Genomic DNA, 13,611 nt, shown 5'->3' with positions numbered 1-13,611 from the left:
GAGTCGGAGACTCGCTAGGATGTGAATAACATAGGTTTTTTTTAGAAAATTTACTTGTTGCTTGTGCTAGTTGTTGTTTGTTGTTGTTGCTGAGTGTGGGATGGGTTAGGATCGGGTGAGTGTTCGATTTCTGAATGCCTTGTTTGGGAATTGATTTCGAATCGAGAAATTTGGGTATTCTCGGTTCAATTTTTAATCTAACCATGCTCTCTTGTTGGTGCTGCGTGTCTCACCGAGCTCGTACCGCAGGTACGAGGACGCAGCGAGGACGGTTCCGGCGAGTCGCGGGCGAGCCACGAGGGCTGTTCGGGTTCGGCGACGAGGCAAAGAGGGGCTGTTCAGTTCCAGCGACAAGTCGACGGCTCGGCGAGTTGTTTTGAGGCTGCGAGAGTGCGCATCGATGGCACAAATGCAAGCTGCGAAGCCTCGGCGAGTCAAGGCGGAGTTACGCAGCGACGGCGGCGACGAAGAGTCGAGAACGCACCGACTCCCGACTCTAATTATTAATTGAGTTGTTTCACTTATAAAATCCTAACTATATGTGCAATATTATTTGCAAATAATTATGTAAGGTTATGGTACTAATCACGTGAGTTAGTGAATTGTTTCGGGATTCAAATCGAGTGCTTCGAGTGAGCTTTGGTTCGTGGATTCGAGATAAACCGAGTGTCGGTTTCCGTGAGTTACGAGTATCAAACGTGTGAGATTGAATCCGAAACGTTTCCGTATCGTAATACTTTTCAAAAATAATTTTATAACCTATAAGCTTATGATTAAGTTTAAATTATTTTTGTTACAGCTTATAATTAAGCTAAACCATATTTTATGTTTCTTATTACAAGTATTAAGTTTTGAAAAAAATAATAAAGGAAGTGGTTTTAAAAATAAAGGTTTGTACAACCTTACTAATTATTATTTCTTGATTATTATTTAAACCAAGTATTTTAATTATTTTTAATTAATTATTTTACTTAATTATAATGTACTTCCTTAATTAAGATTAGTATTATTATCAAAACCTATATTTATAGTTTTTAAACGGGTTACTTTACTAACTACGCTTATAGTCTAACCGACGGGTTATTCTAATTTTTTTTCAATCTTAGAGGTAAGACTTTCTTTACAAGTCTAAGAGTAGTGATTTTGGTTCTTGTGGATTGTTGTGGAAAGAAACAAGTTTTTCTTCCTCTCGGGTTCTTAACGTTGAGCTTCGGTTCTAGTTTTGGGCTCGGCCTAAGGGATTTGGGTTAGTAAATGCTTCCTTAGCATAGCTAATCTTGAGTTCATGTTTAGTCGCTTCTTGTAGGACTTGTTCTCTCTCTTGATCACTGTTTCATGTGGGAATCGTGTTCTTGTTTTCTCTGATTCTCTTAAGTGAGAACGTATGTTTTGCGTATGACGGATATGAGAATTTGTAGATTAGTATTTATGCGAGTGCATAACTAATAGTATTCAACGCTCCATTTTATTCCTCAGATATTTTCAGCTATCGCCGTAACGATTAGGCGTTAGAGGGGGAAGGAGCTAGCGAATCAGGAGTCCATGTAAGTGGGAATTAAGTCAACTACTTACCAAGGGAATCACATGTTTATGTGCATTTTACTGTGTTAGTAAGCAAGAGTAGTTGAAAGCCCATGAATTTGACAAACTAATCAAGATTAAGGCTTCGGCTACTAGTATTGAAAATGTAGCTTCGGGTTTGTCCCGTTAAGTTCAAGCGTAACACGCTAACAACCCAAGCCGTTTCTTATTTGATTAGTTAATCTTCCTTTGACTTACTAATTTTAGATTCACCCGATAGACGGGTTTACGGGAAAAGCAGGGACAGACGTTTCTCATATTCCAGCTGAGATATCTGTTCTAGGGACTACAAGGGTCACACCTTGATTTCTCTTTCAAAATACTATGACGAGCATATTAAACAATATTTAATCGAGTTCTACTTGAAACGATGCTCTTCCCGTTGTAGTTTAGGGCTGTACTCTGATTCCATTAGGTACCAAACATTTAAAAAGAACAGATGTCGGTGGTACCAGCAAGTCTGAAGACTTGTGTTTTTGTCAGGGATACCTGACGGGCGCAATGTTGTAATTGGTAACTAGCCGGCGTGCCGGGCACGTCTGAGCTTTTAGGGAGCTCCTGAGCGCCCCTATGATTGGAGATGGTACCATTAGAGGATCCTAGACGAAGTTTAAAACTTGGAGTCACCCTCATGATTAAATTGCTCGGGTCTGAGGGCTGACTACTTGTCCTTCTGAGGGTTGTTGCAGTGGGTGGTTGGATGACCTGAAGATTAGGAGGACAAGTTCACATGTAGTAAGTATGCACATGCTTGCATATCATATGATAGGAATCATGTCTTTCATGCATATTTTATGTGTTATGTGCACGTCACATGTCATCTAGTCGCTTTTATTACTAGATAGACTCCCACTTGGTGAGTCTTTCGACTCATAGATTATGACCCTTGGTAATGTAGGCAAAAGAAAGGCTCTACTCGGGTAGAAGGAGGAGATCTAGTCCAGGCTTGCGTCGCTCGACCTGTGGCAATGAGAGTTTTGTTTTAAACGGGGAAAATGGTGTTCTGTTATGTAGCTAGTAAACTTATATTCTAGTTACTCGTTTTGTGTCCATGTTTGTGTATAAGTTATATGTAAGATATGTTAGAAACAAACGAGTTTGTTTTGTTCTGTATATAGTCGCTATAAGACTTGTATGTGAAATAAAAACGAAAAATTTCCCCGAAAATTATGTTACTTATTATATATGTCTTATAGCTATCTATTTTATTTTCGCTTACTATGTACAAATGCTATGTTATTTAAGTATTCCGGAATAAGAGATGTGAGTACGTCGCGGCTCGCGTGCGAGCTAGAGCTCGCGGGTTGTGACAATTACGCTTGTGCTTTTGGTAGTGATAGAAGGCTGTTTTATTGCTTCGACTGGTATGATTCGGCTTATTGTTGGGTCTGACGTTGAGGCTAAAGCGGCGAGGGCGTCGGCTATAGTGTTCTCTCCTCTAGGGATGCGGGTTAATTCGAATTTATCGAATTGGCCTGCCATTTCTTTTACTAACTGCATGTATGCCTCCATACGTTCGTCTCTTGTTTCGAATTCTCCGCTAAATTGGTTCGCAACAAGCTGCGAGTCGCAGAAGGCGGATATCGACTTTGCTCCTACAACCCTTGCTAGGCGTAATCATGCAATTAGCGCCTCGTATTCGGCTTCGTTGTTCGAGGCAGTGAAGTCCAAGCGGAATGATTGTTCAATCACTTCCCCGTGCGGTGATGCCAGGTGTATCCCCACTCCAGCCCCCTTGTTTTGTGGAAGAACCAACGACTTTGAGGGTCCAAATTCCGACGTCTGTCGCGGTCTCACTTTCGCTTGCAGGGAGCTCGATAAGGAAATCGGCTAGGACTTGTGATTTTGCACAGGTCCTAATGCGGTATTCGATATCATATTCACTCAACTCGATAGCCCATTTGGTTAATCTTCCAGATTGGTTTGGGCTGTGGAGAAAAGAGCGTAAAGTTTTAGTGGTCATCACCACTATCGAGTGGGATTGAAAGTACGATCGCAGCTTTCAAGCTGCTGTGACGATGGCCAGAGCTAATTTTTCCATTGCTGGTTATCTTGTCTCGGCGTCAACGAGTGATCTACTGACGTAGAACACTGGTTTCTGGTCTCCGCACTATTCTTTGACCAGTACTCCGCTAACCGCGGTGTGCGATACGGCGACATACAAGTAGAGGGGTTCTCCCATTTCGGGCTTGGCTAAGACAGGAGGCTCGGTCAGGTATTGTTTTAGTTGCTCAAATGCCTCCTCGCACTTTTCGGTCCATTCGAACTTCTTGTTTCCTCTCAAGAGCTTGTAGACAGGCAAACATTTGTCGGTGGATCGAGAAATGAATCTGCTAAGGGCTGCCACGCGTCCTGTTAGTCTCTGAATTTCTCTTTTGTTCCTGGGGGAGGGCAGACTCTGGAGTGCTCGTATTTGGTTTGGGTTTGCCTCGATCCCTCTTTGAGTTACCATGTATCCGAGGAATTTCCCGGATGATACTCCGAATGTGCATTTGGATGGGTTCAACTTCATTTGGTATTTGTTCAGGATTTTAAAACATTCTTCCAAATGTGTCACGTGGTCTATCTCTTGTAACGACTTTACCAACATGTCGTCGATATAAACTTTAATCGTTGTCCCTATTTTATCGGCGAACATCTTGTTCACCAATCGTTGATACGTGGCTCATGCGTTCTTGAGCCCGAACAGCATCACCTTATAGCAATAGATGCCTTTGTCGGTTGTGAAAGCAGTCTTTTCTTGGTCATTTGGATGCATAAGGATTTGGTTGTACCCAGAGAATGCGTCCATGAATGACAAGATTTTATGGCCGGCTGTGGCTTCCACCAGACGTTCGATGTGTGGTAGCGGAAAGCTATCTTTGGGACAAGCTTTGTTAAGATCGGTGTAGTCGACGCATACTCGCCACTTACCAATATTCTTTTTCTTAACGACGACGGTATTGGTGAGCCAATCGGGGTATTTTACTTCACATATTAGCCCGGATCTTAGTAGCCGTTCCACCTCTTCGTTGACCACCTTAACCCTTTCGGAGCCGAGTTTTCTACGTTTCTATTTTACGGGCTTGTAACTAGGGTCTACGTTGAGTTGATGTGCAACGATTTCGGTGTCTATACCTGGCATGTCTTCTGTCGTCCATGCAAACGTCGTCTTGTTTTTCTTCAAGAATTCTATCATCTCTCGGCGTATGCTTCCTTTCAACTTGGCCCCGATGCCCACGCATCTCTCGGGGTCAGTCCCGTCGATCTGAATTTGTACTATTGACTCTATATTAGGCTCATCCTTCTCCTCCAAATCTTCCGTCGGAGGCGGATCGGCGTTCTCATTTCCGATGGTCATTAATTGCTATTGAACCTCGTTGGTTTCTTCGTCGGATGGACCTTTCGAATCGCTCTCCTTTGATTTGTGCTTCTCGGCGATTCTTTTGTGATTGCTCAAGTAGCAAATCCGGGAGGCCTCTTGGCTTCCCCTAATTTCATGTATCTCGTTGGGAGTTGGGAATCGCACGCAAAGGTGATATGTTGAAGGCAATGCCCTCATCCCATGTATCCATGGCCTCCCGAGGATTATGTTGAATGGGGACGGGCAGTCCAACACAGTAAACTCTACCATACGATTCACATCTCCCGCTCGTACAGGAAGCTCGATGACCCCCATGGACGGGGTCGTCTCGCCGTTGAACCCTGAGAGCTGGTTGGGCTTATGCGCAATCTCTGCTTATTTGATGTTCATCCTATCCAAGGTTGCCTTGAATATGACGTCCACGGAACTCCCTCTGTCGACCAGGATTCGAGCTACAATACAGTTTCCTACTTCAAGCTCGATGATTAGGGCGTCGTCGTGGGGCCCGTGCAGTCTTTTGACATCGTCATCGTTAAACGAGATCACGGTGTCGGTCCTTTCCTCAGGCCCTGCGGATCTTGGTGCACCCTTAAGTTGGCGGTGATGCACTTTGATGGAATGCACGCTGTCTCTACAAAACTTGGAACCTCCCATTATGTAGTCGATTCGGGGTTTCTCTTGGGGCACGTCGTTGTCTTCTTCCCTCGCCCTCCTACGCTTTGGAGAGGGGTTTCCTCGTGGTCTGGCGTTGTTGTGCTCTTTTTTCTGGGGCGGGGGGCCCAGGTCGACGTTCTTTAGTTCACCGTTCTTGTATTTTTCGATGAGGACTTTTCGGGCTACGACGCAATCTAGAGTATCGTGCCCATAACTCTTGTGGAAGTCGCAATATTTTTTCTTATCCCGAGGCCATTTCGATGGACCATTCTCGGAGGCTCCTTCATTGTTTACGTTGTAAGCGTATTCTGGAGGACCGAGGGGCTTCCTCCATTCATTGTTTCGATGAGGTTTTATGCCAGGCGTCCTTACCATGGCTGGGATGGGTGTCATGGATGAGACTTTTCTTGGATTATGTTTTTTGGCCACGAGAACCCTTTCTTCCTCGGCCTTTGAGAAGTTTGAGGCGCGATGGATCGCATCTTCGATGGTGGGCGGCCTATTCACGGTCATTTCTTCCCGAAACCTGGATTCGTGCCAGAGTCCATTTTTCAGGGCGTTCAGGGAAGATTCCCCCTCGATGCAGGGGATTTTTGACATAACAGTCTTGAACCGCGTCATGAAATTCTTTAGGGTTTCGTCTCGAGTTTGCTGGGTGTTCCACAGGTCTTCCAGGGTTGCCTCTTCCTCGACCAACATTAAGTAATGCTTAATGAACGCGGCTGATAACTGTTGGAAAGAACTTATCGAGCCTTCCTTGAGACGTGAGAACCAATCAAGGGCATTTTCAGAGAGGTTTTCGGCAAACAATTGGCAATACCCAGCCTCTAACTCGTTATCTCTCAAACATGCTCGGGCCATTGCAATGCGAAAGGTCGTTACATAAGTTTTTGGATTAGAATTTCCGGAGTATTTCGGGAGTCTGAACTTCCCGTCGTCCCCGATTCTAACCCGGGTTATGTTCTGGGCAAAAGGAGTTCGCCGAGTGTCTGCCACCTGTCGATCGATCTCAGGGGAGCTCGTGGCATAATGCATCCTGGAATCCACAGCTCGGAATTTTGCTTCCACCGCTTGGCGGAAAGCATTGAGGGCGGGATGGTTATCTCCTAGGGGCTCTACATCGGTACGAAATAATTCGGCTCCTCCTGGCTCTCTTTCTCTTGAGGGAGGTCGATAACCCAAGGAACATATCCAGGAGGTGGACCTCCTTGGGGAGGGGGCGGCCTGGTTCGGTTGAGCTCGCCGAGCGTTGGCCCCAACCTATCCTTCGAACTGCCCTGTCCCGGCCATGTTACTAGGACCGGCTGTACTGGGGGACATCTGAATTCCGGAGAAACTCAAACGCCTTCCGGGCGGGGGGGCCCTGCGCCCGTTTGTAGTGGCGGGCCCAATCGAGCTCAGCAAGGCAGTTCGCTCGACGTCGAGCTGCTCCTGAAGAGAAAATTGTCCAGCCGTCAAGCTTTCGAGCTGAGATCGGGTTGACCTTTGGAATTCGGATGTTGTTTCAAAGAGTTTCAGCAATAGAGCTCGCATCTCTGGATCAGCTCCAGAGGTCGGGAACTCGTATTCGCTGTTGGATGACATTTTTCAGATCTGACGATCTTTGTTCTTCGGCGTTAGGTTTCTGATAGTATTCCCACAGACGGCGCCAAATTGTTGAACCGATTTCTCGTTCCAGCAATCTATACGAAGATTATCAAGATGGTAATTCGTATATTTATTTTTGAGAGAGAAGGGTCTCAGAATCCGATTATAAAGACTAGATCAGGATCCGAAGGAAACTAATGAACGATATAAGATATTAAAAATATAGGCGAAAGAAGATTTCTTTATTAAAATTCGAATACAGGCAATGTTGAATAAAATGGAATGAGTAGAAGATCCAAACAATATTAGCAGATCAAAATACAATTATATGCGCTTTTCAGCAGGAAAATCAGTAGTCGCCAAATGAAGATTGAGCGGGCTTTTATAACTAGCTCGTAGTCCTTCCTTCTTCTTCAGATCGTCACACGTGTACGGGCAGGATCGGTCTTTAGTCCACTAATCTCGTCTTCGTCCTTGCCTCTAGGCGATTTGACCATTTCATAGAGAAGGTGGGTGGCGCGAACCGTTTAGTCGGATCATCCAGGAACGTCTATGGGCCAGGGTCGAACTGGGCTTCGATCTTCGGCAAGGAATTCCTTGCTATCGTCTTGGGCCGACCTCGCTCGCGCCTGGGATTTTTGGGCCGAACTGGGCCTTGGGCCGAACTAGCCCACCTAGCCGGGAAGGGCGAAATCTACTCCCACTGTGAAATCCCAAATTTTCAAGCTTAATTAAAAGGCTAAAATATTTGTGTTCGAGTGACGTTTTTTTTAGTAAAGAAGTATTGAATGATTTTTTTATTTATGTGGTAGTTTATGAAGTTTTATTTTTTTTATGTGTGCTTTAGAATGTTTTTTAGATTAATATAATTTTTGGCATACAAATTATGAATATATATTGTATATAAGTTATATATTATAACTAAGTTATGTATATAATATATATATATATATATATATATATTATATGATTATATATATTTTATACACTTACGTAAGTTATTATATATGATTATATAATATAATATAATATAAAAGTTATAAGTTAAGTTAGTATAATAGTCAGCGTGGATTAGGATATACATATACATATATACTTATATATAATAATAATAATTATTTTTTTATAAATAAAAGTAGGATTAGGGTTCGGGCTTTTAGGATTTTGGATTTTAGGGTTTAATTAAGTCATATTTAAACATCCCCTCATCTTCTTTTAACGCTTCTTCTCTGCTCTCCCTCCCTCATCCCTCTCTTGGTTTGAAAATTCGTAGCTCCTGCTCTCTTTTCTCTCTGGTTCGGATTCTTTGAAAACGGTTTCTTAAAACGCTTGCCCTGGTTTAAAAAAAATGTTTTTGCGTTGATTCTTTTTGGAAAAGTTAGGTTTATGTTTCTTCTATTTAAATCTTTAATCGAAAAATATTTTTATGAAATACAGAATATTTTCCGATTATTTTTAAATCAGTGCACAAACCTGAGACCTATTCCCGATTTTCAGACTTTAAACGCTTCCTGTGGATTCAACAAATTTGGTTTTGCGTTGATTCTTTTTGGAAAAGTTAGGTTTAAATGTCTTCTATCTAACCCTTTAATCGAAAAATAATTTTATCATATACAGAATATTTTCAGATTATTCTCAAAACGGTGCGCAGACAGTTTTTGACAAATATTTTAAAGTTAGATTTTAGCACTTCTTTTATTTTTAATAAATAGTTAAAAAAAAATTATTTTGGCCGTGATGCCTTTACAAAAAGTGATCCAAATTATGTTTTATATGTACTAGAATTTTTACAGAATTTTTCTCGGAGTTTTAGTTTTTCACCGAAACCCTAATAGCCAAGGGTATTTTCGTAATTTCACGTTGAATATCGTTTCTGAAAATTTCCAGAACCTACGGTATGTCTTGAATCCTTTCCTTAGCTGATCCCCGGTATCTTTTTATCCCAATTAGGTTCCGAGTCATTTTGAGCGTCATTTTCCTTCGACGATCTACGATCGTAAGATATCCAGGTGAGAATAATCTCACTACAACACAGATTAGTTCAAAATTAAATATGATTATTTTATAATTCATGTTATAGTTTGTTTAAAGCTTTATATGTTGGAGTATGTTTTTCTTTTTGATTGTGTGATTGATTGTAGTAGTTGGATTTATGTTTGGTCAACTATGAAGCGTTAAGTTAAAGTAGGTTTTTGAGAATGTACATGGTTTATATTTTTTTTAGTCATGTATTGTATGAGCATATGTTTGAAAGCTTTTTTTTTTATGTACATGTCATATCAATATGGAATGTTATCTTAAAAGTGAAAAGATAGAGATAAGCAAGGGAGTCGTATCGCCTCGAGAGGTATTAAGGAGAAGTTTCCCGGGCCGAGGCTCTAATGGGAAAATTTCTCGGGCCGAGGCCCTAATAAGTTTAAAAGATAGAGCGAAGTGTGGGACTTTATAACCCCCATCTCTTCGTATCTAAAGTGTACACTGAAATTGGTACGACTACCCTAGGGGCACCCCGAACTAAAAGTTGATAGAATCAAGAAAAGAAAGATCGAGTCATCAATTAGTGTTAAAATACTAATAATCGATTCATGCATTGCATTACTCTTTTTTTGTGAGCTTTATATTATTCTCGCTGAGCGTAAGCTCATCTTTTCGAAAAAATATGCGTCTGTGTTGTAGGTAAACAACTCGTAAAGAACTGAGTAGGGTGGACTAGCGGCGTCGATAGCGAGAGGGCGGGTCATGGTTTCCATTCACGAAATAAGTCTTCCGCTATAAGTTATTAAGAAATAAATTTGATGGTTTTGTTGTCTTTATTAAGAAATATGTTTTCCTCTACAAGTTATGGTTTTCTAGTTTGTTGAAAGTTATTTTATGGATTACGTTTTACTTTGCTACTATTTTTGGTTTAAAATTGGTATCTCATATTTTCTGTTTTCGTTAAGTACTTCTCAAGATATTTTGAAATGCAATCTATATGTTTCTTTAATGCTTTTGTTTCTTTTTAAAATCTTTAAAATTTTGGTTCACCTTTGTATGATGTGTTTAAAAAAAAAATTCCTCCAATTTTTCTATAAGAATTTATTAAAGTTTAGAAAAAAGTAGAAGTAAGACGGTCCGAAAAGTCGGATCGTCACAGTTGGTATCAGAGAAACGAACCTATGACCCCCTTCGTTATTCGATCGCACGGCTACCCCTACTCAAGTAAGTTAGTATATTGTTTTTTTTTCTCTTAGTCGTTTTTTTTACTTAGATGGAAAACGTTCAAGCTGCTCGTGCACAAGGTAGAGGTAGGCCATGAGGCCGAGGTAGAGGAAGAGGCAGAGTTGCCGCTGATGTCCCAATGCAAGATGCTCATCATGCCTCTCCGTTACCCGCACAACAGGGAGCAACAGATAATCCCAACGGTCCAGCCCCGGGACCTCAACCAGCGGCCCAACCAGATCTTGCGGTGCTCGTTACTGCATTGCTGCAACGTATCGAAGCTCAAGAAGCAGAGATACAAGAGTTGAGGAACCACCTCCCTTAAGTGAATGGAAATATGGGAGAGGATCAACAAGCACCACCAGCACCTCCTCAAGGCGTACCTCAGATGGGCCAAGTTGTTGTGGCTGATGATCTTTTCGAAAGGTTCAAGAGGATGAGAGCTCCAGATTTTGAAGGATCGGCTGATCCGTTAGTGGCCGATGAGTGGATGTCAGAGATGAAGAAGATCTTCAACTTCATGAATATCTCGGAAATTGAAAAGGTCATATGCGCGTCTTTTGTTCTGAAGAAGGATGCACGATACTGGTGGGAGACAGTAGCAGCTAGAAGAGACACACGCGCTATGTCTTGGGACGACTTCATCGAGGAGTTCAACAGTAAGTATTTCAACATGCGCGCGATGAACACTCAACAAAAGGAGTTTACGGAGTTAAAGCAAGGCACGATGACTGTGACTGAAGCTGTGAGAAAGTTCAACCAGCTGGCAAGACTATGCCCTCACCTGGTTCCGACCGAGTCAGAAAGAGTTCGAAGGATGATGGGAATGTTCCGACCGGAACTGGCTCTAGCTATTGATAGTGGAAGTCATCCACCATCCATTGTTGCAGACTGTCTCGAACGTGCAATGTGTGCTGAATACCATTTGGTTCAAGTGAAGGAGGAGCAAGACCGGTACATCAAGGCACGGAAGGAAGAGAATACTCAAAGTAGGGGAATATGCAATAATAAGAAGTTCAACGAGCGTCTCTTCAACAATCAAGTCGACAAGGCACAATATTTCGAGAATGAAAACGGGAAGAAGAGGAACCATCCTGAAAATGGTAATAATGCAAATTACAAAGTCAAGACGGAGAACATATCCTTTCCGAAGTGCAACACATGTGGGAGGATGCACCCAGGAGAATGTAAGATGGGCAATATGTCGTGTTTTAAATGTGGTCAGCTAGGACACTTCCTCAAAGATTGTCCTAAGCAAAACATTGTCCAGAACAAGCAAAATGATCGTGATGGGCGACTCAACTTCATGCAAGCTACACTCGAAGGGCCACCGATTTTCTAAGGTCGACTAGAAGCACCACCAAACACTCAGACATCACAACCACTCAAGGTCGCATCTATGCCTACACCAATGTCGATGCCCGAGCCAGCACCTCGGATATAGTAGCAGGTCCGTTATGACGTCTTTGTATTGTTTGACTCTGGTGCTACTCACTTTTTTTTTGTTGGAGTTGGAAAATAAAATTAGGCTATAGTCTAGAGAAAACTAGAAAAGTTTTATGCACGGTCTTACCGTCCGGTAAAGCTTTATTATTATCATAGTACTGCTTAAAAAAAGTATCGATAATAATTAGTGGTCAGAAGCTAAGAATCGATTTCATCGTCTTATAGATGAAAATTTTCGATGCTATCTTGAGAATGAGAATAAGACAAGAGAACGCAATATCCCGAGCTCTTTCTAGAGGGACTTGCTATGTCCGAGTAATAGTTCTTACAGTTCTTCTTGTCGTTCTTTGTTAATTTTCGGGACGAAAATTCTAATAAGTAGGGGAGATTGTGAAATCCCAAATTTTCAAGCTTAATTAAAAGGCTAAAATATTTGTGTTGAATGATTAGTAAAGAAGTATTGAATGATTTTTTTTTATTTATGTGGTAGTTTTCAAACTTGCTGTGTTAATTTTCAAACTTGCTGTGTTAAAATATTTTTCAAGCTTAGTAAAGAAGTATTGAATGATTTTTTTTATTTATGTGGTAGTTTATGAAGTTTTATTTTTTTTATTTGTGCTTTAGAATGTTTTTGAGATTAATATAATTTTTGGCATACAAATTATGAATATATATTGTATATAAGTTATATATTATAATTAAGTTATGTATATAATATATATATATATATATATATTATATGATTATATATATTTTATACACTTACATAAGTTATTATATATGATTATATAATATAATATAATATAAAAGTTATAAGTTAAGTTAGTATAATAGTCAGCGTGGATTAGGATATACATATACGTATATACTTATATATAATAATAATAATAATTAATTTTTTATAAATAAAAGTAGGATTAGGGTTTGGGCTTTTAGGGTTTAAATAATTCATATTTAAACATCCCATCATCTTCTTTTAACGCTTCTTCTCTGCTCTCCCTCCCTCATCTCTCTCTTGGTTTGAAAATTCGTAGCTCCTATTAGGTATGCTCTCTTTTCTCTCTGGTTCGGATTCTTTGAAAGCGGTTTCTTAAAACGCTTGCCCTGGTTTAAAAAAAATGTTTTTGCATGCGTTGATTCTTTTTGGAAAAGTTAGGTTTTTATTTCTTCAATCTAAATCTTTAATAAAAAAAATATTTTTATGAAATACAGAATATTTTCCGATTATTTTTAAATCAGTGCACAGACCTGAGACCTATTCCCGATTTTCAGACTTTAAACGCTTCCTGTGGATTCAACAAATTTGGTTTTACGTTGATTCTTTTTGGAAAAGTTAGGTTTAAATGTCTTCTATCTAACCCTTTAATCGAAAAATATTTTTATCATATACAGAATATTTTCTGATTATTCTCAAAACGGTGCGCAGACAGTTTTTGACAAATATTTTAAAGTTAGATTTTAGCACTTCTTTTATTTTTAATAAATAGTTAAAAAAAAATTATTTTGGCCGTGATGCCTTTACAAAAAGTTATCCAAATTATGTATTATACGTACTAGAATTTTTACAGAATTTTTCTCGGAGTTTTAGTTTTTCACCGAAACCCTAATAGCCAAGGGTATTTTCGTAATTTCACGTTGAATATCGTTTCTGAAAATTTCCAGTGAAAAGAATAAACTCAGAGAGAAAACTGATAGAGAGAGAGATAATTTTATTCTGAATATTCTCGCAATGATTGATATCCGTACAACAAGAGAATTTATAGCGAATGTTATGAAATGACTGAGATCAGACTAGCTGA

At 40.4% G+C, this 13,611-nt stretch overlaps 1 protein-coding gene across 1 annotated transcript; it reads right to left on the bottom strand.

Annotated features, from left to right (window-relative positions):
- Positions 1–5,299: 5,299 nt before the first annotated feature.
- Positions 5,300–6,613, bottom strand: LOC149387448 (uncharacterized). The gene has a single exon (XM_089622149.1). The coding sequence runs from the start codon at positions 6,611–6,613 to the stop codon at positions 5,300–5,302; it is 1,314 nt and encodes a 437-aa protein (XP_089478275.1).
- Between the last annotated feature and the right edge of the window lie 6,998 nt (positions 6,614–13,611).

Source organism: Urtica dioica, chromosome 8 (assembly GCF_054948205.1).
Source record: "Urtica dioica subsp. dioica isolate 48M chromosome 8, U.dioica_male_clone48M_v1_H2, whole genome shotgun sequence".
NCBI classification, from domain to species: Eukaryota; Viridiplantae; Streptophyta; class Magnoliopsida; order Rosales; family Urticaceae; genus Urtica; species Urtica dioica.
Note: the sequence above shows the minus strand (reverse complement) of the source record. Positions and strands in the feature narration are given on the sequence as shown.